We start from the raw sequence: 27,444 nt of genomic DNA on the forward strand, positions 1-27,444 counted from the left end.
ATGCAGTCACATGGAGTAGAAATAAAACTTACAAACATTGAAGTGCTTTGACTTGAGATATACGTAGAGAAGTATGAGAGCATTGAGCTTATTCCAAGACTTTAAAGATGGTTTCTTGGAAAAGATGAGTAGGAGTTAGATGAAGTATAGGGTAGTTTATCTAGACAAAAGGACAGCAGGAGTACAGACATGGACAGGAGAAGCAACATGTCATACATCTTAAATCAGACTGGTCAGATGAGCTAGAGCAGTGGTCGGCAAACTCATTAGTCAACAGAGCCAAATATCAACAGTACAATGATTGAAATTTCTTTTGAGAGCCAAATTTTTCAACTTAAACTTCTTCTAACGCCACTTCTTCAAAATAGACTCGCCCAGACTGTGGTATTTTGTGGAAGAGCCACACTCAAGGGGCCAAAGAGCCGCATGTGGCTTGCGAGCCGCAGTTTGCCGACCATGGAGCTAGAGCAGTGGCAGGTGGGGGATTGTGCTAGTAGTGAGGATTTCCTTTTTAGCGTTTCTCTTGCACTGATTGCCAAGAAGGAATACGTTTATATTATATTTAGCTATTCAGCACTTACAGGGTAGAATACACTAGAGGCCCGATGCACGGAATTCGTGCAAGAGTATGCCTTTCTTCCCCCCGCTGCTGGCACTGGCTTCCCTCGGCTCCCGGGACCCAGGCTTCCCTGGCAGCACCAGCTTCACCTGGAAGGTCATCCAGAAGGATGTCCGTTCTAATTAGCATATAACGCTTTTATTATTATAGATATCCCTCATGATTTCTAGTTTAGAGAAATATAAATATGTGGCCTAAAACCCTGATTCTAGGGAAGCTCCAAGGAGTCAGTTATTTTGACTGCTCACAAACTGACATTGCCATCTTTACCCAGAGGTTTACTGTGAAACAATATTTTGGTGATTTCATTCTTAGTTCAGTTCTGAAAGAAAAAGAATCTTGTAATCTAGTGTTAGAAACATCTGTGAAATATTTTGAGATATACTTGTAGCATAGGTGAAATAATAAAGCATGCAGAGGGAGAGAGGGAAGGATCAAAGGAAGGGTGGGGAGAGAGGGAGGAGATGAGAGAAGGGAAAAGAAGAGGGAGAGGAAGCTTAAAAGGATTTTAAACTTGAATAAGCTACCTAAATTATGTTATATGCTTGAAGTAAGAATTACTTTCATATTTTGAAAATAGTTTAATAAACTGCTATAGTGATTCCTTATCTCATCAATAGTGTTTTGGCATTTGTGTTAGCAAGTGAATTGTTAGGTGATAACCTACCTTTTTTTGTAACCACATCTAGTTTTGCTGTCAAAGCTGTATAGGCCTAATGGAAAGGGTTGGGAGGCACTCCCTTGTTTATCATTTGTTGAAACAATTTGACTAGAGATTGTTCTTTGAAAGTTTTGTAAAACCTCCTAAGCTGGTGCGTAGATTTCTTAGTTATTTTTAAAATTTTCCGTTTCTATAGAAAATTATTCATTTCAATATATCTCAGATTTATTGACATAAAGTTACTTATAGCATTTTTATCACTAAAACATTCCTCTTTATCTGTGTGTACTTCCTCTTTTTGGTTCCCAGGATTGTTTATTTATGCCCCCTTCCTCCTTTCACAGGCATCTTCCCTACATCTCTTCCTCAAATCAGTCAGTTCAGTGGTCTGTCCTAGACTACTCCAAGAACAAGTATTGATTTTATTAATCCTTTCTATTGCTTTTCTTTTTTTCTATTTTATAATTTTATGTTTTTGCCATTATTTTCATATTTCTGTTTTTATTGAGTTTACTTTTTTGTTTTGTTTTTACCTCCAACGTCTTGATTTGAATACTTAATCTCATTTATTTTAAAATTTCCTTTTAGGCATATAAGAGTAAACTAGGTGTACCAGTTAATAATGGCGGATTTTGTAATCAAAGAAAACATGATAATTTCAAGAGAAACATCAAACGTGCTTTATTCAAAATAATGTCCATTGCTAGCTACACATTTTCCCCATCTTTCAGGTAATTTGTGGATACCGTCCCAATAGAACTTTTCTTATTTTGAGGCAAACCATTCAGAGACCCAATTTTCCACTTCTTCGTACATTTTGAAGTGCTGCTCAGAAAGTGTGTGTGCCATCAATTGGGACAAGTGGTAATCTGAAGGAGCAAGGTCTGGTGAATACAGCGGGTGGGTTAATACTTCCCAGGCAAGATCTTTTAACCTGTCTTTAACTGGTTTGAAAGTGTGTGTTATCATGAAGCAAAATTACTTTGCCTTGTCTTCTGGCACATTCTGTTCGTTTCACGATCAAAGCATGGTTCAAATTGATTATTTGTTGTCGGTAGTGATCAGTATGAACGGTTTCACCTGGTTTTAGAAGCTCATAATACACCATACCTTCCTGATCCCACCAAACGCAGAACACTGTCTTCTTTCCAAAGCGATTTGGCCTTGCAGTCGATGTTGATGGTTGACCTGGATCAACCCATGATTTTGTGCATTTGGGATTCTCAAAATAAATCTACTTTTCATTGCCAGCCACAATTTGATGCAAAAAAGACTTTCTTTCGTGCCATTGAAGCAACATTTTACTGATGACTTTTTGGTTTTCCATTTACCTTTCGTTCAGTTGATGTGGCACCCATTTTCCTCCCTTTAAAATCTTTCCCATTGCTTGTAAACGATTGGAAATTGTTGGCTGAGCAACGTTTAATCTTTCTGCAAGTTGTTTTTGAGTTTGACACGCATCTTCATCCAATAATGCTTGTAATTGTTGGTCTTCAAACTTTTTCAGTTGACCTGGACGTTTCTTTGCCTTTCACATCAAAATCATCACTTTTAAAGTGTTTAAACCAGCGTTCACAAGTATCTTAAGATGGAACATGTTCACCATAAGCTTCCCGAAGTATACGATAACTTTTTCCTCAAAATAATGTAATGAATTAAAACTTCCTGCAAATGCTCTTTTTTTGGCACAAAATTCGACATTTTTAAGCGTAAAAATATCTATGATGTTAACTCCTTCAGCAAATTTGACATATGAAGTTTTGAAGCTTGCTGTCAATACAACAAAATAGCATACATATCAAATCACATATCTATAAACATATGTGTAACTCCATCTATTGAAAACAATCCGCATTATTAAGTGGTACAACTAGTAAATTACTCTCTAAATACTGTTTTTACCAGATTTTGACATTATTCTGTTGTCATTAATTTTAAATATTTTGTGATTTCCATTGTGATTTCATCTGTAACCCATGATTTCTTTAGGGAGTGTATGTTTAAGTTTCCAAACAAAGGGATTTTATTTCAACCTTTTTATAAAACTGTTTATTTTTAGCTAAATTGCACTGTGATTAGAGAATTTTCAGTGTGTGTGATATCAATTCTGGTCTTGTGTCCTAGTACTCAGCCCTTTCTTGCACATGTTCTGTGTGTTCCTGAAAGAGAATAGATGTTTTATTTCTAGAAATCATACACACACACACACACACACACACACACTGAGTGGCCAGATTATTATGATCTCTGAGCGCATAATAATCTGGCCACTCAGTGTATATCCTACATAATAAAAGGCTAATATGCAAATTGTCCCCTCGACCAAGTGTTGGACCAGCAGGCAGGCTGGCCAACCCTCCATGTCCCCTCCCCTGGCCAGGCTGGCCGGACCCCACCCATGCACGAGTTCATGCACTGGGCCTCTAACACACACACACACACACACACACACACACACACACTGAGTGGCCAGATTATTATGCGTTCATAATAATCTGGCCACTCAGTGTATATACTCAAGTTTATATATTTTTGTCATTTCAGTTTTTTGTATTCTTAATCATTTTTTTCTATTAAGTACTGAGAAAAGTATGTTAAAATCCTTATTAATTGTGGATTTGTCGTTTTATTTTTATAGTTCTCCCAAATTTTAAAATATATTTCTGTTATATTGCATGCCCTATGTTCAAGATTATTTAAATTTCTTGCTGAATTCCTTTATTATAATGTACTGATGAACCTAAGTTTTTAAAAAAAATAGTTTTTATTGTTATTTATATACCAGGTTTACTTTTATTCGGATTTGCCATGTATATCATTTCAACCTTTATTTTCATTTTTTTGGTGTGATTTTACTTTGTCTTTTGCAAGCAATATGTAGATGGATTTCTTAAAATTGTTCAGCCAATCTGCTGATCTTTGTCTTTTCCATAGGCAGAGAATGAATGAATGACTTATATTCATCTTCATTTTCACAATGATATAGCCACATTGCCTCTTTTCAAAAATTTCCTTTAAAATGGCAAACTCTCTCTAATGCAATGCTTTTGCACATACAATTTTCTCCTCTTGGAAAAAACTTTTACCACTTACCTCTTTTTTAACATTCAAGACACACTTTTAAAGTTCCCACTTTTTTTCAGAGAAGCTTGTCTCTGACTGATCTCTTTCTAAAACAGCACCCCTCCCATTATTTTCTACCTTAATACCTATTTATTTCTTTTATAACACAAAAGTTATTTAGGGATAAATTATTTAGTGGTAGTAGTATCTATACTAATAAAAAGGTAATATGCTAATTAGACCAGATAGACCGGATGTCTTCCGGACAAAGCCACGGTGGCGGGGGCCGAGGCAGAGGTGGTTAGGGGCGATCAGGAAGGCAGGCAGAGTGATTTAGGGGCAATCAGGCCATCAGGGGAGAGCGGTTAGGGGCAATCAGGCCATCAGGGGTGAGCGGTTAGGGGCGATCAGGCCGGCAGGGGAGAGCAGTTAGGGGTGATCAGGCCAGCAGGCAGAGGCGGTTAGAGGCGATCAGGCAGGCAGGCAGGTGAGTGGTTAGGAACCAGCGGTCCCAGATTGCAAGAGGGATGTCGGACATCCCCCAAGGGGCCCCAGATTGGAGAGGGTGCAAGCCGGGCTGAGGGACCTCCCTTCTAACCCCATGCACGAATTTCGTGCCCCGGGCCTCTAGTTAATACTATATTATGCTAATCAGTTTACTTACATGTTGGTTATTTAATATTGGTACAGGGAGAAATATATGACAATAGCCCTAAAGGGAGTGACATGGTAAACAGAAGGTATTTCAGGGTTGGAAATAGACTTTTCATGAGTGAAAGGGAATAAGTATGGGAGTACCTTTACAGAGAAAAGAAAATATGTAGTCTTCTAGGACTCTGGGGAAGGGTGAGATAAGTAAAACTACTGATATTTTTAAGGTGAAAAAGATGTTAAAGAATTACCTGAATCAGACCTGATTTACTAAGTAAATTAGACCTGATTTACCAAGAATAAATGGAGTTGAGAAGGCTCGGAATACTTATCAAGTGGAGTGCCCTAAAGGAATAGGAATTGAGTGAAATTACAATTTTTTTGGTTCTGTGTATTCATTTGAAAGTACCTTCTGGTCTATACTAGTAGGATGTTATTAGAAATGGTGCAGGGACTGGTTTTAAGTTACATGTGTGATCATGTTGATGAGTGCATGTATTCTATAGGTGAATGTCGCATTGGTCTAAGGTAGAACGTTATGAATATGCTATGAACACTATATTAAGAAGCAGGACCTGAATTCTTATTCCACTGTCCTCTGAACTGCTTGTGTAACTTTAGGCCCAGACCTGCCTTTACCATGAATTAGAAAGGGGTTGAGCTATATCATCTGTAAATCCCTTTTCACTTGTCAAATGATGAGATCGTATGAAATAAAGTTGAGTGTTTAAGGGTTCAGATAAAAATGGTTTATAGGTGAGAAGAAGAAAGAACAAGTATGGAGCTTATAATAGCTTTTACCTCCTAACACCCTATAACATTATATCTGTAAATGTACTTGTAGAGCCCTTTGTTTTTAATATTCATTCACAAATGTGATCTCATTTTACTTATATAAAAACTAGAGGCCCGGTGCATGAAATTCGTGCATGGGTGGGGGGTGTCCCTCAGCCCAGCCTGCACCCTCTCCAATCTGGGACCCCTCGAGGGATGTCCGACTGCCCATTTAGGCCTGATCCCGGTGGCAGTCGGACATCCCTCTCACAATCCAGGACTGCTGGCTCCCAACTGCTCGCCTGCCTGCCTTCCTGATTGCCCCTAAATTGCTTCTGCCTGCCAGTCTGATCACCCCTTAACCACTCCCATGCCAGCCTGATTGATGTCTAACTGCTCCCCTGCCAGCCTGTTTGCCCCCAACTTCCCTCCTCTGTCGGCCTGGTCACCCCTAACTGCCATCCCCTACAGGGTTGATTGCCTCCAACTGCCCTCCCCTGCTGACCATCTTGTGGTGGCTATCTTGTGTCCACATGGGGGCAGGATCTTTGACCACATCGGGGCAGCCATATTGTGTGTTGGAGTGATGGTCAATCTGCATATTACTCTTTTATTAGATAGGATAGAGGCCTGGTGCATGGGTGGGGGCCAGTTGGTTTGCCCTAAAGGGTGTCCTGCATCAGGGTGGGGTTCCCTTGGGGTGTTGGCCTGGGCGAGGGGCCTGTGGTGGTTTGCAGGCCAGCCACACCCCTGGCGACCCAAGCAGAGGCCCTGGTATCTGGAATTTATTTACCTTCTACAATTGAAACTTTGTAGCCTGGAGCGGAGCCAAGCCTCCTGCTGGATCCGTGGCTGCTGCTTGGATTTGTATACCTTCTATAATTGAAACTTTGTATCCTTGAGTGGAGACCTGGGCCCACCAGAGTGTGTGGAAAGCTTGGCTTCTTCTGTTGCCGGGGAAACCCAATGGTAGCCATCTTGGCTGGGGTTAATTTGCATACTCACCCTGATTGGCTGGTGGGCGTGGCTTGTGTAGCGGAGTGATGGTTAATTTGCATATTACCCTTTTATTAGAGAGGATATATGGTGGTAGGGATAATAGTTAATATCCCCATTTATAGTAAGCTAGCTAGAGGAATGAACATTAAATTTTAGGTCTTGTTGCAGTTGTGCCTTTAAGAATGTCATTAGCAAACTGGACTTTTGAGTGTATGTTGCGATTGTCTCATATCAGTGTGATCATTTTCTTTTAATGGTTGCACAGTATTATTTTGTAGGAATATGTCATAGTGTAGTTAACCAGTCCTTTACTGATGGACATAATGGCTGTTTTAGTGTTTAACTATTATAAGCAGTGCTATAAGCAATCACTGTATAATAGTTTATTTTTCTGTGGAATAAAGTCTTAGATGTGATATTGCTAGGTCAAAGGGGAATTTCACTTTCCAGTCTCAGTATTGTCATTCTTGCCCTCTTGCTTTACATAATCTTAGAAAAAGTAGAATTTTATAGCTTGAAAGGGATTTAGGCACCATCAAATTCAGTGGTTCTCAAAGTGTGGTCCTTGGATTAGGAGGAGCAGCAGCATCACTTGGAACTTGATCAAAATGCAAATTTGTGGGGCACATTGTAGACCTCCTGAATCAGAACTTCTGGGGGGCCCAGCAGTTTGTGCCAACAGCTGCTTTTACATATAAGGAAACTATAATCAGAAAGGTGAAGTATCTTAACCAAAAATTATATAATTACTAGAGGCCCAGTGCACGATATTCATGCACAGGTAGGGTCCCTAGGTCTGGCAGGCAATTGGGGCCTTCCAGCTGCTGGCTGGGGCCTTCCTTCCCCAGCTGCCCAGCCAGGGCCTTCCTTCATTTCGTGCCGCCCCCTGGTGGTCAGCGCACATCATAGCATTTGAACTCCCAGTCTCCTGATCAAACTCCCGAGGGGACACTTTGCATATTAGCCTTTTATATATATATAGATTGGTGGCCTCTGTTATATCTCAACTATAACTTGCTGTTTTTCTTATGTTGTTTTAATTTAAAAAGACATTTTGTTTTTAAAGTTATCAATATAAAAAATAGTTCATTGATTCACTTCCTACTTTTTTCAATTGTGCTTCTCTGCTGTGTTTTTTGGGACACAGCAAATTCAAATGAATACTGTTTTGAAGTTTCATCATGATTCTTTAGATTCAGCTGACATTTTAAAACCAAACCTTAAATTGGCTCCCTGGTATTTTTCACATACAAGTCTCTTTGTTGTCTCAAGAGATGACCTCTGACTTCTTTTTCAGACTCCTTTCCCATCCTGTCACGCCATTCCTCCTTTAGAATTTCCAAGCTATATTCTGCTCTTAGCTACTCTACTCCTTGCCACATATTGTCTCTCTTACCTTTTCTTTTCTCTGTACTACTAAAACCCTATTTTTACTGGTTCTTGTCTTCTTGAAGCATTTGGGTCTTTGAGATTGAACAAATCAGTATGGCTTAGCATTCCTATAGCATTTTGTTTTTTCATTCTGTTTCTGTATTCTCCTGGCTTTATTTTATTGATGTGTGTTCATAACAGTCTTATTAGCTTATGTGCTCCTTGAGGGCAAGGTCATGTTTTATTCAGTGTCACTTCAGGCTCCTTGCACCAATCTTTGCACTTACTAGTTGGTGGATAAATGTTGGTTAGCATTGTTCTTATGCACAGTTGAGAACCAGTGGAAAAGAGAACGTATTCTGTACTACCCTCAATATCTATAACCCTAGTTGTTTGTAAAATGCTATTGATTACATGGGATTGTAGGTACAAATAAGCATCCATTTTATGTCAACCCTTCCTTGAATTTTACGGATGGAAATTTAACCAGATTAACTTATATTTTGATCCTGTTATATGCCAGGCATAATGTTGTTTGTTGAAGATGACCTGTTTCTACTGTAATTTTCATACAGAAAGGACCGTGTGTTGTTATTATTTTCTTATTGTAAACTTGAAACATAAGAAGTATGGTATCAAGAGGATGTTTAAATTTTTTAAAATTCTTACAAGATTATAGTTACTGTCTTGTTTACTGTGTTGTGCTAAATACCCATATGCCAAGACTAGGTGTTTCTTAATGATGAAACTTCACATTATAGTAAAACACAAAATTTTCTCAGGTTATCTTAAGATACTTGCCAAGAAAGAATATATATGCTTTGCTGTGTGATGGAATGGACATTTTATCACTTTTATTTTTCTTTTTCCTTAAAGCCTTATAATTTTATACTTTCATAAAATTTAATGTTTTGACTGGTACTCAAAATACACTTTATAATATTTTAAAGAACTTTTGAAAAGAAGCAAATTTTGGCGATGAATTTTTACATGGTTGCCTGGTGCCTGCAGTGATTTGGTTCATCAGGTACACGCTCTTGTGAGCTGTCTTGAGAAGTGGAGATGTTATGGCTGGCTTAGGGCCAAAGTTAACAACTTTGAAATAATGTGCTACTGTAGGAATTTTGAAATTATTTTTTTCCAAGACACATGATTTTTTGTGAATTTTTTAGCTAATTGTGTGGAAAACAGGGGATGCTTTAATAAAATTTTGAATGCTTTAATAAAATTTTGTGATCAGAAGTAAATTGTAAAAATAAATTAATTAATTGCCATCTCATTTAGACACTTGTTTTACCTTATCAGCTGTATATTGGGAATTTATATACAGTGGTGTCTTTAATTGCTATTCTAAAGTCAACAGTGTTAACTTTACTATAATGTAAGCTTGTAAGTTTGGTGTTATTGTTATAACATACCAAACCTAAGCAAAACTGTTTTGTCATTGTCTCTAGACTCGATTAAAAGCCAGTTCAGATACTAGTACATGAGAAGGTAGAAAAATGTCATTCTTTTTCTGTTCCCAGGAATGTATAAGTCAGCACAGGAGACTTTTTGCAAATGAAACAGGAAGCATTCTTCACAACAGCTTTCAAAATTTCACAATGCTGCATAACTAATTTTTCAGACTTATCTGGCAGCTTTAATTTAGTTAGTTGCCAACAAGTGATTGTCATATTACTTGTCCACAATCAACTGGAAATTTATGCTGTTAATATCATCAGAGGCAAGTTTTGCTGAATGGTTGATAAAGTGAAGCAATAGCCCATCTGTAGTTCTTGTATCTAGCATTCATTTTATATCAAAATGTAGAGTTGAGTTTCTCATTGTTTCTTTTCCAGTGAACATTTGTCCTGTGCTTTCACATTCTTCCTTCATGGGGAAAGTAATGTATGCACAAGTGTGGAGATTGCCCAACACCAGCCAATTTATTTGATCAATGAGGAGCATATACACATGGCTCAGTCTTCACCTGCACCATTTCAAGGTAAGTAAATGGTGATGCTCTGCTCTCCCTCTTTGCCCTCTCCCTCCACCTTACTGGCTAGCCAGCCATCTGCCCAGTTAGGTTTAGCAAAATGAGATATTATCTTTAATGGACATTTTAAAGTTAAGCATAAGGGTCAGTTTCTGAAGAAGAAAGACCAACATTTCACAATCCTCCTATATAATACAAGCCTAATATGCTAAGTGTCCAGTCATCCGGTTGGCTGTTCAACCAATCAAAGCATAATATGCTGATGATATGCTAAGGCTGCTAAACCACTCGCTATGACGTGCACTGATAGTCGACCGGTAGACCAGTAGCTATGACGTGCACTGACCACCAGGGGGCAGATGCTCTGACTGGTAGATTAGCTTGCTGCTGGGGTCCAGCTGATTGGGATTGAGGGAGACAGGCCAGACACGCCCTAGAGCTCTCCCATAGTCCCTCCTTGGCTGGCCAACCTCCCGCGTCCCTCCCCAGCTCTGATCGTGCACCAGTGGGGTCCCTTGGCCTGGCCTGCACCCTCTCTCAATCCAGGACCCTTCAGCGGATGTTGGAGAACTGGTTTCAGCCTGATACCACAGGCCAGGTTGAGGGACCCCACTAGAGCATGAATTTGTGCATCGGGCCTCTAGTTAAATTATAATAGCTTGCTGTTTTTTTTGTTGGTTTGTTTTTGCTGAAAGTTTATCACATATACAAGGTGGTCTTATGTGAAGTTGAGTTGAGAAATAAAATGTAGAGAATTCCTTCAGAAAAAAAGATGAATAAGTATTTGAAAAACATAATCTTTATAAATTAAAGGTTTTTTTTGTTTTGTTTGTTCCACTGTTTCAAGAATGCCATCATTTGCAGATAATTACTATTAGACTTAGTATTTGAAATTTTAATCAAAATCAAATTTCTAGAGTTGTGTAATATATAATTTCTTCAGTGACGGTAATAACTTTATTATTTTCTCTTAATAATAGGCTACATTGATTATAGGCATTTGATTGAATTTAATAGACATTCATATTTTTATTAATTCTCAGCTTATCACCGAAATATCACCAAAATAACTCCATGTCCCTTTTCTCTAATTGTGCATTCTATATATTGTTGGTTTTGTGTTGGAATTCAGAATTTTCTATGAATAAATTTTAAAATATTTTAATATTAGATTGAGCCATATGGAAAAATCTTTTTTTTTGATCAGTCCAATTTGTCTTTGCTAGAGATGTCTGATTAAAATAGTCTTAGTATAGTACACAATATAATTTTTTAAATGCTGATATTTTAACAAACATGACTGAAGTATTTTTATTGATATAACAGCCTGTTATATTAGATAAATGTGAATGTTTATCCTCCATATTACTTATGATTGCCTTTTTGGTTTTCTATAGATGATTCTGATTTAATTTGATAAAAGCATCTGTTTATTGCCCTAAAGTATTACCTACTTTCCCCCTACCTCCCACTTGCAACATATTTTAAACTATGTTCATTATTATTCTGTAATTTGGGGTGTTTTATGTATGAGCTGCTATAAAAACAGCCCCATTCTCAGACTGTACACTTGAGAGTTATACATTATGCACATATTATGGATTGTCAAGATTACTTAAATACTATGTTTCCTTGACTGTGAAGGTGCTGAGGACCATCTGACTTCATTCTAGACGTTATCACTCAAAAGAACAGCATTTCTTTATGGTTACAAAAGGAATTACTAGTCATAAGGGAAGGTAACTAACCTAAGTTGATAAGGATACTTTTAGGAATACCAGGTCCCTATAGATCACTTATTTTAAAGCTTACTGGTTTGTTGCTAATGCTTCAAATCATAGAGAAAACCTTTGTGGGACATTATCCTGCTTATTTCCCTAGATTAGTGTGAGGAGGTACATTCTTAGGGCAGGTGCTGGCCTATAGATAACTGTAGTGAACATGACATTGATGTAGGAATTTCCTAGAAGTGTTAATATAGGAAAATTGCCCTTGATTAACTGTTTTTGGAGTCAGTAATTTTATCCCATTTGAATCAGTGAGGAACAGCAGAAAGGCACCAAGAAATATGTGATGTCTACAGCTATCTCTGTCTTGATTGATGTGGTATACCATCCACTGTTAAATAAAGCCATCAAAAAGAAAAAGAACATCCCATTTAATAACTATGCTGAGATTTTTTTTATTATTATTTTTTAATTAGGAGTAAGAAAAAGTGACCTCTTTATCCCAGAAAAGTGTTATTCGGAAGGTTGAAATACTCACCCTGAGGCTAAGAACTGGCTGGGTTACACACAACACTATGTTAACTACATTTTTTGTGTCTATCTCAGTGAAAATTACATCAAGGTCAATTACTGAAAGAGTAAGATAGAAGGATTTTGAGTTCTTTACTTTAGTAAAATAAATTTTATTTGGAGTTGTTTTATCAACAAATCTCTAAAACAGTAGAGATATACTTGAATAATGAAGCATCATATTTTATAGTAGGTAAATTAAGGCTTTTCTGCTATTAGAAGTTTTATTTATGCATAATATTTTGGTTACCACAGCCTTTAGGAAGTATCAGGAACCATAGGAAGAGTGTTCAAGTTCTTGGCAAGTTTTGGGGTTGTATTGAATGGCTTTATTCTGTTATGGAAGACTCAGTGTTTATGTTGTATGAGCTATTATCAAATTGATAAGTATAAGCTTTAACATAGAGATAATTTATATACTGTGTGTCGATATAGCTGTCTGATAGTACTATATTTCCCCCATTTGATTTCCTTCAAAAATTGATGTGAGTTGAGAGGAATATAAATAAGAAGTAGTAAAATGAAAAACTTTAAAAAAATCACACTTTGAAAGGAGTTAGCAAATAAAGAGCAATATACATTAAGTGATGCTATACTTTAACCTAAAAATACCACAACACTTTAGTAGGAATTATTACTGTGATCTGTAACATATGTTTCTCCTCCCTGCCTTAGTACTGGTAAGTCCTTATGGATTAAATGGCACGCTAACAGGCCAAGCATACAAGATGTCCGACCCAGCCACCCGTAAGTTGATCGAGGAATGGCAGTATTTCTACCCAATGGTGCTGAAAAAGAAAGAAGAATTGAAAGAAGAAGAGTTGGGATATGACAATGATTTCCCCGTGGCAGTCGAAGTAATTGTTGGTAAGAGAAAATATTTTGCCTGAAGAACTTTATTCTCTCTTCCTCTTCCTTAATTTAAAAAGATAATCACTCAGATTCATCAAAAATAATCTCCATAATTTTCCCATTTTTAAAATTCTCTTGACACAGTGGTTATACTGAATAGTTATCTTGCCTGAAGCACCAGTGGTCCCTGGATTCCAAATGCTATCATTATAATTTTGGAACACATGGTTAAGCAGCTATTAACTTAAGGAAGAATGAAACATACCACTTTTTGTAGGACCTAAGGAGTATCCCATGCTCACCAGAGCTTTGACTCTGACCACTGGAATAATAAAGTTGGCAGTCTAGTGTGAACTTTCTCTCAGCCCTGATTTTCTCCTTGCTCTTTCCTTACAGGTGGTGTCCGGATGGTTTATCCTTCAGCTTTTGTTCTGATCTCTCAGAATGACATCCCGGTTCCTCAGAGCATTGCAAGTGCTGGAGGCCATATTTCAGTTGGGCAGCAGGGACTTGGTAGTGTGAAGGACCCAAGTAACTGTGGGATGCCTCTTACCCCGCCCACCTCTCCAGAACAGGCTGCCACAGGTGAGTACAATCCAGGAATGTTCTGGGTGGACGAGATCCCAGAAAATTATATAGTTCCCTTGCAGGGAGAAAACTCATCTTGAGAAATTCCTGGTGAAAGAGTTGGAAGTAGGGTAACACGGGAATTTTACAAAATGGAAAAGGAAAAATTTAAACAGAATTTATATGTTTCAGAATTTTAGTCTCTAAATTATCCAGTTAAATAATTTAGTTGTTTCTGTTAAGTTCTATACACACATCTGCCCCTTTTAACACATGTGCATGCATGTGCTTACATACTTTCAGGAAACAAGATGAAGGCTGCTTCTTTATTGTAAACAAATGGGAAACACTACATCAGACTGTGGCTGGAACTTTTGCTCAGTTGACTATTGCCAGGCAGGGATGTGTCTTGGACAGTTCTTTTTCTACTTTGATAAAGTTAGGCCAGCATCCAGGATCTCTGAATAAATGCTTTGCCCTGTCAGTAATCTTTGTCCATTAATGATGTTTTCCAAAATGTGAAAATTTTGACAAACAGTTTTCCTTCATGGAAAAATTCAGAAATTGTTTAAATTGAGAGGATTTTGCCTTTTTGTTGAACAGTATATTTTATATATTAAATTTTGTGGTAGTTGACTTTCATTGGAAATCTAGTCACTAAGGAAAAGATATTCATCATACTTGAACTGCAGTGGGATTATTTAATAGGCATTTAATGTGGACCATGTTGGCAGGAACATCAAAATAAATAAAGTCTTAGCTGCTAAGCTTTGAAAACACTCTCAAGCATGCTGCACACCAACATGGTAATTTTCATGAGGATTAGATATTTCAGTTTCTAGCATACTGCTTGCCACATAGTGGGCCTTCCGTAGAAGTTCATGGTTAAACAGTATGTTGGGAAAAGTATAGATTTTGTGATTGAACACACCTATTTTTAAAGCCTGTCTGTAGCTTTTTAGGTTAGTGACCTTATTTAATTCTCATACTTGTTCTGAACCTCAGTTTCCTTCTCTGTCAAATACTCCGTTCTTCTTTTTTTAAAAAATATTTTTTTATTGATTTCAGAGAGGAAGGAAGAGGGAGAGAGAGATAGAAACATCAATGATGAGAGGATATCATTGATTCCTGCCTCCTGCATGCCCCACACTAGGGATCGAGCCCACAACCCAGGCATGTGCTCTGACTGGGAATCGAACCATGACCTCAGGTTCATAGGTCAACACTCAGCCACTGAACCACACCGCTGGGCACAAATACTCCATTCTCTACAAGGTTGTTATATGTATTAGGTACTATACTTGACAGAGTTGTGTAAACAGTTTCACAGTATATGCATGAATTATTCTGATACTGTGTGGGAGACATAGAAATGGACAACATGTGGCCTGTGTTTCTAAAGGCTGTGTAGTTGCTAAGATGATGGAAAAATATGCATCTGGCTCTAACTTGGTAGAACAGAGAGTTTGGATGATTCCTTGTGAAAGGATTTGCTCAAACAATTTTTATTAAAATACTTTAAAATGAAAAAGAAGAACTACTTTTATCGTCTTTTATAATAGTCACCATAGAGAAGATACATTAAAGAAAGATTAGAACTATTAGTATTTTGAAGTTTTAATCACATTTCATATAAAGGTTCTATTTTAACAATTGCACTCCTTAAGTTGTCATCCCTTTTTGTTTTATTTATTTTGCCCAGTATTTAGTGTAATTTGTATTCAGCTTAAAATTGAAGACTTACTGTGTGCATAAATAAGGCTTTGACCTCTGATGGATAACTTCAGAACTCTAAATGTCATAACTCGAAACTGAGAGGTTTTGTTTATGGTGGGTTTCAGTGTGAAGTTCATGGCTATAGATCTTCCAGCTCCTTCCCCTCTTACTCTGTGTATGTCATTGTGCTAGGTCCTGGCTAAATAACTCCCCTGATGCTTCCTCTCTAAAGCAAGCAAGCAAAAAAAAAAAAAAAGAACACCAAACACAATGAAATAAAAGTTACTGGAATCTTTGTTATAAAATGAACTTGTCCAAATGTGTACATGATGATATGTGAATTACAGCTTAAAACTCTTAACTGCTCCATCAGAAAGAGTCCTGCTCAGCCTTGTCATTCTACAGTTGACTAACATTGAGCATTGCCATGGTTTTCTAGATATAGGATGAAATGGGTTACTTTGCCCCCTAAAGTGGCCAAGATTGCCTAGAGTAACAGGGGACCTAGGAGGGCCATTGGTTTTGGTGAGGTCACTTGTGAATAGGCACATCAGCTTGCCTCTTCTGTTTATGAAGACACTTATAAGAAACTAGAGGCCCGGTGCACGAAATTCGTGCACGGAGGGGGGTTGTCCCTCAGCCCAGCCTGTACCCTCTCCAATATGGGATCCCTCTCACAATCCAAGACTGCTGGCTCCCAACTGCTTGCCTACCTGCTTTCCTGATTGCCCCAACCGCTTCTGCCTGCCAGCCTGATCACCCCCTAACCACTCTGCTGCCAGCCTATTTGCCCCCAACTTCTCTCCTCTGCCGGCCTGGTCACCCTAACTGCCTTCTCCTGCAGGGTTGATCACCTCCAACTGCCCTCCCTTGCAGGCCTGGTCCTTCTCAACTGCCCTCCCTTGCAGGCCGGGTGCCTCTCAACTGCCCTCTCCTGCTGGCCATCTTGTGGTGGCCATCTTGTGTCCACATGGGGGCAGGATCTTTGACCACATGGGGGCAGCTAATATTGTGTGTTGCAGTGATGATCAATCTGCATATTACTCTTTTATTAGATAGGATAGAGGCCTGGTACAGGGGTGGGGGCCCGCTGGTTTGCCCTGAAGGGTGTCCCGAATCAGGATGGGGGTTCCCTTGGGGTGTGGGGCGGCCTGAGCGAGGGGCCTGTGGTGGTTTGCAGGCCGGCCACGCCCCCTTGCAACCAAAGCGGAGACCCTGGTATCTGGAATTTATTTTCCTTCTACAATTGAAACTTTGTAGCCTGGAGCGGAGCCAAGCCTGGGGCTCCCTCCGAGGCCGGCAGCCATTTGTGTTGGGGTTATAATTGAAACTTTGTTGCCTTAAGTGGGTGGGCCCGGCCAGGGTGTTCAGAAAGCTTTGCTTCCCCTGTTGCCGGTGGCAACCCTGGCCTGCTCTCTCAAGCTCCATTCTGCTGCCATTTGTTTGAATTTGTTTACCTTCTATAATTGAAACTTTGTAGCTTGAGTGGAGGCTTAGGCCTGGCAAGGGCAGGTGGAAAGCTTGGCTTCCTCTGTTACCTAGGAAACCTTGCTCTCTGTGGCTGTAGCCATCTTGGTTTGGGTTAATTTGCATGCTCGCTCTGATTGGATGGTGGGCGTGGCTTGTGGGTGTGTCAGAGGTATGGTCAATTTGCATATTTGTCTATTATTAGGTAGGATAACATTCAACATGCATTTGACAGGAGTACAAATCTTATTTAGTTCCATATAAGATATCACCCACATTTTAGCTAAATCATTAAAAGCATCGACTCAACTTTAATCAGAAAAGGCTGTGGCTTGTTTTCTGTACCCCTCTCCTTTATTGGTCATACTTCCTTTAGTACCATGGGCATATGATCTCTTTAGCTATATTGTAGGGTGTTTGGTGGCAAAAAATGAGTTATCTACTTCTGCTGTTTGTTTCTTCACTTTGCTTTGTTTTAGAATAGGCATTTGAAAGTCCATTGTAAAATTGAAATGAATTATTTTGCACCATGAACCAAGTCAGGGAACTTGTAAGATAAAAGGTAGCAATGAAAGACCAAATTTCTTGTCTACTTTATCTCATTTGTAATGTAACAGTACTTTTCTAGGGAACAAGAAAGCTTCCATTTCTTAGAAAGTACGCACTTGGGGTTGGTTTCTTTCTTTAAAAAAAAAAAAAAATAGAGCTGAGCCTAACCATTCAACTCATCATCATTTTGTTGCATTGATGCCAAGAATATTAGTTTGTGATATAGGTTGCTGATTTATTTTTCAGATGAGATTGGAGGTTTCCAGAGTTCTAAAAATAGATTATTTTGGTCAGGATGTTTTGCATCCTATTTCTGTTCAGAATAAAACCTGCAATATATTTATGAAATCAAATAGATAAAAGTAATTGATATTTAATACTGGAAATTGACTTCAGTATTTGTTTTGTATGAGATAGAAGTAATAAAATACTCATGACATAAGCAATAATCACTATTATCAGTAGTCATAATGGTTATAATAGAAAAAAATGGATGACATACCAACTATAGTTGGAGAAACAAAGTGAAGTTAGAAAGAAACCAGCGAATTTTTAATCCACTTTTATTAAAATGTCGAGACAACCTCTTTCAATGTTTTAGTACTACACTTTGATAGTGTCAGACATTAGGACAAACAGTCCCACACACAAATTTGAAATTTGACCTTGTTAAAGCTTTGTGCCATTAAGTTTTTTCTCCTACTAGGGCATTGTACACAGTTGTTACACAACCATTTAGCTAAACAAGCGTAAAGTTCCCTCTACTATTTTGTTTTGCCTTGAAACTTATTTACTGCATTGGGATTTAAAAAATTCAAAACAGTCTATGCATGTTTATGTCTTTGATATTATGATGTATGAACCCTTCTGTGTAAGTTATCTCCAGTCCCCATTTGAGGCAGGAATGCCTCTGTGTGGTTTATGCCCATGAGGGAGTATGCGTATGTGAGTATTGATGGGATTAACTATTTTAGGGAGAACACAGAGAATCATACAAAATGCCAACAATAACAACAAAAATCTGTACTGTCACAAATTATACTCATAGCTACAGAGAATGTTATTATTGCAAGGGGGGTACGGCAAAGTAACATAAATATGAGTCTTAACAATTAAAATGTTTATGTTAAATAAGCTAGCTTTTCAGAAAAATGACGTTGCAAGTTATCTGTCTTTTCCAGGTGAGAGTGGAGGTGCTCAGAGTGCTGTCAGTCACTTAGGTTCCCAAGATGGGGGGATGATAACTATGCACAGTCCAAAGAGATCGGGGAAGATTCCTCTAAAACTCCACAATCATATGGTCCATCGAGTCTGGAAGGAATGCATCCTCAACAGAACGCAGTCCAAGTATGTTTTTTTGCATTATGTCTGGATTGTGGGTTAGTAACCATCTCTTTGATTACTATACAAAGAGTGTCAGTCGTATTACACTGCTGTGTGACAAAGCCTGAGGGGTCATTAGATAGGTATTTCTTTATTTTGAAAATAATATTATGGATAAAAATTTTTTAAAAGAAGTTTTTATTGATTTCAGAGAGGAAGAGAGAGGGGGGGGAGAGAGAGAGAAACATCAATGATGAGAGAGAATCATCGATCTGCTGCCTTCTGCATGCCCCTACTGGGGATCAAGCCCGCAATCCGAGCATGTGTGCTGACCCGGAATCGAACCGTGACCTCCTGGTTCATGGGTTGATCCTCGACCACTGAGCCATGCTGGCCAGGCCATAATAGGATAAAAGTTAACGTAAACATGTTAAAATACAGATGATAACTTGATTTGATTATTCAGGAAATTTTGAAGCTCCTGATACCAATTTATGAATGTTTCCTTTTTACAGTGAGAAATTACCTTCTTTGCCACGTTTTCTATTTTATATTGACCTTATGTTTTAATTGACAATACATTTCTGAACGGAATTAATGACAGAGGGGTGTGTACCAGTCTCTGTGCTTCTGTTTGTTCATTTGGGGAAATTATATCCTTTTCTTTCCCCTATACAACTTTCTTACCTTTCTTCTTTTCTTTCTTTCCTCCCTTCTTTTCTGCTTTCCATTTCTCCCTCCCTTAACATATTTTTGGAAAAGAGGAAGAACTGATTATAAGAAGAGATTACTGTTGATTATTTTAATTGCATGAATAATAATGACAATAGTAGTCAATAAATGCTTTTTTACTTATCAAGACTTAGGTAATCATTCAGCTTATTTTCATATCTATTTTAATATGATTGAGATGTCCACTTTCTTAACAGACGCAAGTAAATAAATGAACCTTGATTCTCTGGAATAGAATAAATATGGACATTCTTGCCAGTAACTAAGAACTCCATTCATTTAGAAGTCAGTTAGATGTTTCTTAGTGACTACTATGCAGTCTTTATAGAAAGATGTAAAACTTGTCCTTTGGACCTAGCTTTTAGCTAATTCGATACTATATATTTATTTCTCAATGAATTGGTTCTAGAATAGGCTGAAGAAGATGTAGTAAATAAACTAAAATAATTGCCATGAAAAATCATATGTCACATTCTAGAATTAAAAAGTTATTTCTAGTCATTTAAAAATGATCCTTTCCTATAGAATAATAATTTCCCGTTTATCTGCAATACCTAGACCATTTCCAAGTTAACATTTTCTTTTTCTTTTCCTTTCATTTACCTTTTTTTTTTCTTTTTTATTACCACTAACCTTTTATCTCCACCAACTCTGGCAGACAGTGTCCCCTCTATCAGTAGCATAGAACAAGGTAGCAAGACACCCAGAAAGGCAGGAGAGGGTGGAGAGCAAGAGAATTCCTTGCAGAGCCATCATCAAAACACTTTGCAGTGTCAGCTGTAGCAAAATCAGCGATAAAAAATTTGGCCTAGTCTTATTTTCACTATGTAATAATTAGCATCTCCTTTTTCCTACCAATTGTCAGTGATGTGTAGGATTTTTGTTTCTTGTCTTTAGTTCACATTCCAAGTATGGAGTGCTTCCCTTAATGCTAGCAAATACAGGAGTTGTAAAGGTGATTTCAGCAGCCTATCGAAGGGCATATAATTCACAGATGCTGTGAAAAGATAATTTTTTAAAATTTAGGGTATTTCTGCACAATTTAGGCGACTTTTTAAAAAGTAACAATGAATAGTGCCAGATAGTGTTTTAATTGCTATGTGTACTGTCCATTTTAAATGTGCATTAAGCTTAAATAGATATATTTTGAATACTGCTTCTTCTGATGCAAAGAACAAGTAGTAGTCCATCTCCCCACCTTAGATTGCTCTGAACTATTATCTGCAGGATACCATTACTATGTAAAATGTATAAATATTTTTAACATTTTTTTCTCCAGAGATTATTTTTACACAGCTCACATTTTAAATCTTTTTTTAGGAGGAGCCAAGTGTCAACTCCAACTCTTGAAGAAGAGCCTGCTAACAATCCTGCTACTTGGGATTTTGTGGATCCAACCCAAAGAGTCAGCTGTTCTTGCTCTAGGTGGGTGGAGAAACTGCAGAGCAGTCGTCTGACCTGTCCTCTCAGACCCCTTCTTCCCCATTGTTTTGTTTTAAGTCTTCCTCTTCTAGTAAGTAAGAAAAGGACAGGTCTTTTCTTATATGGAGATGATACAGTTTTATTGTCAGGACTCGAAAAGAGTTTTTTTAGACAACTGGCTCTGATACTTAATTGCTCCCACGGATTTCTTAGGGCAGCTGTATCAAAACTAAAGGCATTTATTTGACAAGACAATCTCTTGCCCTTTAAATGAATTTACTTAACTACTCTTAATTTTAAAGTAGATAAATAGTAAACAAGTTGTCTTGAGTTAATAGAATTTGGATTAAATACACATTCCATAGGTAATTTGTTTTGTTGTGGGTGCTGGTTTTTTTTTTATGACTGAGACAGATATTTGTAATAAAACCTGCCCAAGGTGTTGCTCATTCATTTAGATATTAGAATAGGAACCCAAATTGTTTTCTGTAGAAAGATTTTGCACTCCTCCTGGATATTTCCTTGACTTACCACTTTTTGTGGTGGTAAAGAATCTTATTGTCATGAGTTTTCATTAGGGTTCTTGATTAAGTGTATGTCAGCCTTAACTGCTCTCCCTACCCCACCCCAGCTCACTGACTATTAGAACCCGTGCTGTTGATTATTCACTTAATGAGTAGCTTAGAGTAGCTTTGCTTCCAAAGTATGTATTTTCACATTTGATATTGCTCCATACTTATAGAAAGTTTAGAAGAGATAAGTATATTTAGAACATGGCCATTCATTTCTCTAGTTTAAATGGGGTTCTTAGTGTGGCATAAATTGAATTGGCTTATTGGCTTTGGGAGGAAGGAGTGTGCTTGTGTGTGTATGTACACTTACACAACAATTTTGGCACCTGCCTGATTCTCTTCAAGTTGATCCCCTTTTTATCAAGCTCTGCCTTGGTAGTCAGCTTTCTGTTGAGAGATACTCTAAATATTAGCCTAATGAAAACCATGATTGATTTTTCAAGGAGGATGTTTTTTAAGAAGTTATTGGCTCATCAAGGGACCTCTCTCTGAGCATGTGAGAAGCTCTAGTCTTAGGATAGGTGTGGTATACCAGTTGAATACTTTTGTCTCTATACCATTGTAAATTGTGTGACATAAAGTATTTTCCTAACATTGGTTTTTAAACAGCTCATAGCCCAGGTTTAATTCACCTTTAGAAAGTATGTAGGCTGTAAATTTTAGTATATTTAACTTTATTAGTTCCTTCATATTATTTTTTTGCTATTTTCCTTACGTTAGATTTCTTTCACTATAAAAAAGAAACCTTTTACTGATTTATATCATGTTTTTATTTACTACCTTGAATTATTTTACCTGAAGTTCAAATAAACAAATAACACTTTTCTTTTTGTCCTCTGAAGTTACTGTTCTATTTCCTCACAAAAACCTCAAATACCTCAGGTCTTTATTATAGTTATGCATTGCAGCCCATTGATTTCAAATATTTATTTACAGACCTGGCTTTTCACGTGTACTTTAGTCTTATATTTTTTTGGGGTACCATTTATATTCCTTATATTGACATGTCTGTTTCCTCCCAAATCAGGTACCCTATTGTGGTCATTTTTATCACAATTTTCCCTTCTCAGTGTAGAAACTTCATCATTTATTTATTTTTCTTTATTTTTGAGATCAGTTTTATCATTGCATTTTATAATGACTTTCTTTGAAATGTGTATTGTAATGTCATTCTACTTTCCTCATTCTTTTAGCCTCCATGTGTTTCAGCACTGTTTGGCCCTGCCTCTGGTTCCTTCCCACCACTGGACCACCCATATAGTTAGCCTTCTGAGGCTGATCTTCCTGTTGCCTGCTTCAGTGAGGTCCCTTTCTGTTCAGAAATTTGCAATACTTGTCTGTTACTTACTGGCATATTCCTAATTCTAACCATTTCACAATGTAGCTGAGTCATTAAATACAATTGAAAAAATATGACTTTATAAGATTATCCACTTTGCAAAAAGCCCTTACTTTGAAGAGGCTACTATAAAATATCTATCAAAGGACTGATGTGGTTAAATGCTCTCTGAGAAAATCCACATCAAGAAGTTTTATGTAAAAGACTTTCGGTTTTAAAATAAGCACCCTTAGAAGATATCATTGAGATATTCTCAGTTGAGACATTCATCTCTTACTGTAGTACTATGCCCTTGGGACTCAAAGCACAGTTTTTGCCTTATTGACAATAGCTTTATGGTTAGACAACCTTCTTTAAAGTCAGGATTTTTGTTTTTTTAGAGGGGCAAAGATTTTTCAGATTATCTACTGCAGGATTACCAGACCCATTATGGGATGGCCTACTCCTCACTCTATTTAATGGCCTTTTGGGGCAGGGTGGCTATCCTGCTGTCCCACTAAACCATCCCATTATGCCACACAAATCCGTTTTACTGCCCACTAGGGCATCATTGAGTGCAATGCAGCAGTAATTTAATGCCACCCTAGTGGCCTCAGAGAGTTACTGGAGAGCTTACATTTTTCCCTGGGAGGGATTTATATATTGGGAGGAACTGGCCGACCTGCAATATAACTTGGTTGCACAGATTAAACCTTGGCATCATCTAGGGTTCTTCCTGAGCAGTTTCTCACAGCCATCTTGCCAGGAAGAATGTGAGCAGGCTTGCTGTTCCTGCCTCGATACTTCATGTGCACTTGGATATGTGTTCACTCACAACAACCTTTTTACTTCTGTCTCATTTTAACCCTACGTAAGATCCAAAGTTGTCTTTTCCCCTTCTTTCTTAGATAATACTGTCATATAAGGTTTCAGGTATGTTTAAGGTATTAGGTATTAGAATTCACCCTTATTATCTTAGTTTCACATTTTGGGAGAGAGTAGCATAGTTATTTTATTCCTGATTTACAACACTACAAGCCATTATAAACCATTCTATATTGGAGTTAGTAAAGTGCTGTGAAATAGAAAATAAAAGTTTTCTTTTGGCAGATGATCTCAAAGCTCTTGACTTTAAGATGGAGTATGAATAGAGACTCTCACCAAGTTGGAAAGATTTGGAGATTTTTCAAATCAGTAATTTTGTAGGGGTTAGCAATGTATGAGTTTATGTTTCATAATTCCATCTCTTATCTTCTTAACTTGTATGTGGTTGATTTATTGCTTTTCATCAGGGTGTTTGCAGTTTTTAGTCATTAAAAATACAATTAACACCTAGAGTCTTTTTTGGTGTATTAGTGCATCTGCTGAGTACTTAACAAGATATAACCTCATCAGAGGCATCTCTTTTATAATGTTATAATGATGCAGTCATTCTCATCTGTGTATTTGTTGACATTGTTTTAATTCTCATTTCAGGCATAAACTTTTAAAACGTTGTGCCGTAGGAACCAACCGACCTCCCACAATATCTCAACCAGGGTTCAATGCAGGACCATCATCATCTTCATCTTTACCACCTCCTGCTTCTTCTAAGCACAAAACAACAGAAAGACAGGAAAAGGGAGACAAGTTGCAAAAAAGACCCTTGATACCATTTCACCATAGGCCCTCTGTGGCCGAAGAGTTATGCATGGAACAGGATACACCAGGGCAGAAGCTAGGGTTGGCAGGGATAGACTCCTCCTTAGATGTGTCCAGCAGTAGGAAGTATGATAAGCAAATGGCCGTGCCTTCCAGAAACACAAGCAAGCAAATGAATCTGAATCCTATGGATTCACCTCATTCCCCTATTTCCCCTCTGCCGCCAACACTCAGCCCTCAGCCACGAGGTCAGGAAACGGAGACTCTGGACCCACCATCTGTCCCTGTGAATCCAGCCCTCTATGGAAATGGGCTGGAACTCCAGCAGTTGTCTACTCTGGATGACAGAACTGTCCTCGTAGGCCAAAGACTGCCTCTGATGGCAGAGGTCAGCGAGACAGCCTTATATTGTGGGATTAGGCACTCGAACCCGGAGTCATCAGATAAGTGGTGGCATAGTTTTTGTCTCCCACCCATTGATGATGTTGAGTTCCGGCCTCCAGAACTTCAGGGTGAGAGGTGTGATGCCAAAATGGAGGTAAACTCAGAGAGCACTGCATTGCAAAGGTAAGACGACTCTCCGAACTATCCACCTGATCACCCCCTAAATAAGGACTAAAGCCATAGAACCCATGAATCGGGCTTTCCTCCTCACCTCTCCCTGCAAACTTTCAGATCCAAAATGAAAGAGGCTTTGCTTCATCATTTTAGACTCTGCATTTGGAAAATGTTTAAAAGTCAAATGTTTTGTCATTTGTGAGGTTTAACACACATGTCACTATGTAAACATGCTGTCATATAAAGGTCTCATTGTGGCATTTAATGTACTAGCATTACTTTGTTTTGGTCCTGTTACTTATCAAAGAATATAGCTTTATGAGACTTTTGTTACTATGGTCAGTACCTTCTTGTTTCTTGACACTTTATAAAAAAACTAGAGGTCTGGTGCACGGAATTCTTGCATGGGAGGAGGGGGCTTCCCTCTGCTCAGCCTGCAACCTCTCTAATCTGGGACCCCTCAGGGGATGTCTGACTGCCGGTTTAGGCCCATTCCCGGGGATCAGGCCTAAACTGGCAGTTGGACATGCCTCTCACAGTCCTGGACTGCTGGCTCCTAATTGCTTGCCTGCCTGCCTGGTTGCCCCTAACTGCCCCCCGCCCCCGCCGGCCTGATCGCCCCTTACTGCCTCTGTGTGCCAGCCTGATCACCCCTTACTGCCCCCCCTGCCAGCCTGGTCGTCCCCAACTGCCCCCCCTGCCGGCCTGATCGCCCCCAACTGCCCCCCCCTGCTGGCCTGGTCATCCCCAACTGTCCCCCCTGCCTGATCGCCCCCAACTGTCCCCCCTGCTGGCCTGGTCGCCCCTAACTTCCCCCCTGCCGGCCTGGTTGTCCCACGCAGCCTTTTTGTTCAGTCGTTTGGTCGTCCCTCACTAACCCCCATGCCAGCCTGGATGTATGCAGCCATCTTGTGAGGGCATGAGGATCAATTTGCATATTACATCTTTATTATATAGGATCCTCACTCAAGGGTATTTTGTTTGTTTGTTTTTAAAAATATATTTTTACTGATTTCAGAGAGGGAGAGAGAGAAACATCAATGATGAGAGAATCATTGATCAGCTGCCTCCTGCACACCCCCTACTGGGGATTGAGCCCACAACCCGGGCATGTGCCCTTGACCAGAATCGAACCCAGGACCCTTCAGTCTGTGGGCTGACACTCTATCCACTGAACCAAACTGGCTATGACAGGATATGTTTTTATTGATTTTTTTTGAGAGAGAAAAACATCGATGTGAGAAAGAAACTTTGACCAATTGCCTCTCGTACACATCCCAACCACAGCCTGGGTATGTGTTCTTACCGGGAAAGGAACCTGCCACCATTTGGTGTACAGGACAACACTCCAACCAACTGAGCCACCTGGCCAGGGCTCTTGACACTTTTAAGAAAGGATTTGTATGTATTTAGTTATGTATTATGTGTCTAGTAATAATGCTTAACATTTCTAGTGTTTTTGAGCTACCCTTGATTCTTAACATTTTACACAGATTATCTCACTTAATCTTCGTGTTACTACCTTAACTTCATAGATGAGAAAGAAACTAGGGTCATGCAGTTAGTAAATGACACACTTGAAATTTGAACCTAGACAGTCTGTCATGAGCCCATCTGTACTCTTAAGTGGAATCCATGGAATCAGAGACAAAAATATATATTCCTGACAAAGGCTACTAAGTTTTATTTAGTTGTGAATACAGTCACTAAAAGAAATTCACTATGTAGATGAATTAATTTTAAGTTCAGTGTAAGTTTTACAAATGCTTTAAATAATAAATGCTTTTCTTCTAAAAACATCACTCTTTTTACTTTATCTTGCCTAGCCTAAAGTGTCATTTATTTTTCCTTTTTAGACTCTTAGCACAACCTAATAAACGGTTTAAAATCTGGCACGACAAGCAGCCCCAGATGCAGCCACTCCACTTCCTTGACCCATTGCCTCTATCACAACAACCTGGAGACAGTTTGGGAGAAGTCAATGACCCATATACCTTTGAGGACGGTGACATAAAATACATCTTTACAGCAAACAAGAAATGCAAACAAGGGACGGAAAAAGATTCCCTGAAAAAGAATAAGGTACCATTTAACATGGAGAGAGTTCCATGCGGTGTGGGTTTTGATCTATGTCAGCACAGCATGTGTGGGAGAACTTTGGAGGCAGAATGTTTGAGATAGTCTTGCCTGATTGCTCTGTCCCCATACTCATGCTCTTGGTACTATCGTATTGAACAGCGTATTGTTCCCTTTTATGTCATGGCTCACCTTTGTTGAAAAGTCAGCCGAACATAAATGAAGCCTCATATTTTCC

The 27,444-nt window shown here is 38.5% G+C and overlaps 1 protein-coding gene across 2 annotated transcripts in view; it reads left to right on the forward strand.

The window, feature by feature from the left end:
- Positions 1-27,444, forward strand: part of MED13L (mediator complex subunit 13L) — a 275,922-nt gene that overhangs the window by 203,271 nt on the left and 45,207 nt on the right. For both annotated transcript variants that reach the window (XM_079762667.1, XM_079762668.1), the window contains exons 5-11: positions 9,980-10,125; positions 13,089-13,280; positions 13,662-13,850; positions 18,746-18,911; positions 20,940-21,044; positions 24,408-25,139; positions 26,987-27,212. In XM_079762667.1, coding sequence (XP_079618793.1) covers positions 9,980-10,125; positions 13,089-13,280; positions 13,662-13,850; positions 18,746-18,911; positions 20,940-21,044; positions 24,408-25,139; positions 26,987-27,212 — 1,756 coding nt within the window. The remainder of the gene's footprint in view (positions 1-9,979; positions 10,126-13,088; positions 13,281-13,661; positions 13,851-18,745; positions 18,912-20,939; positions 21,045-24,407; positions 25,140-26,986; positions 27,213-27,444) is intronic.

Source organism: Cnephaeus nilssonii (genome assembly GCF_951640355.1).
Source record: "Cnephaeus nilssonii genome assembly, chromosome: 22".
Lineage (NCBI taxonomy): Eukaryota > Metazoa > Chordata > Mammalia > Chiroptera > Vespertilionidae > Cnephaeus > Cnephaeus nilssonii.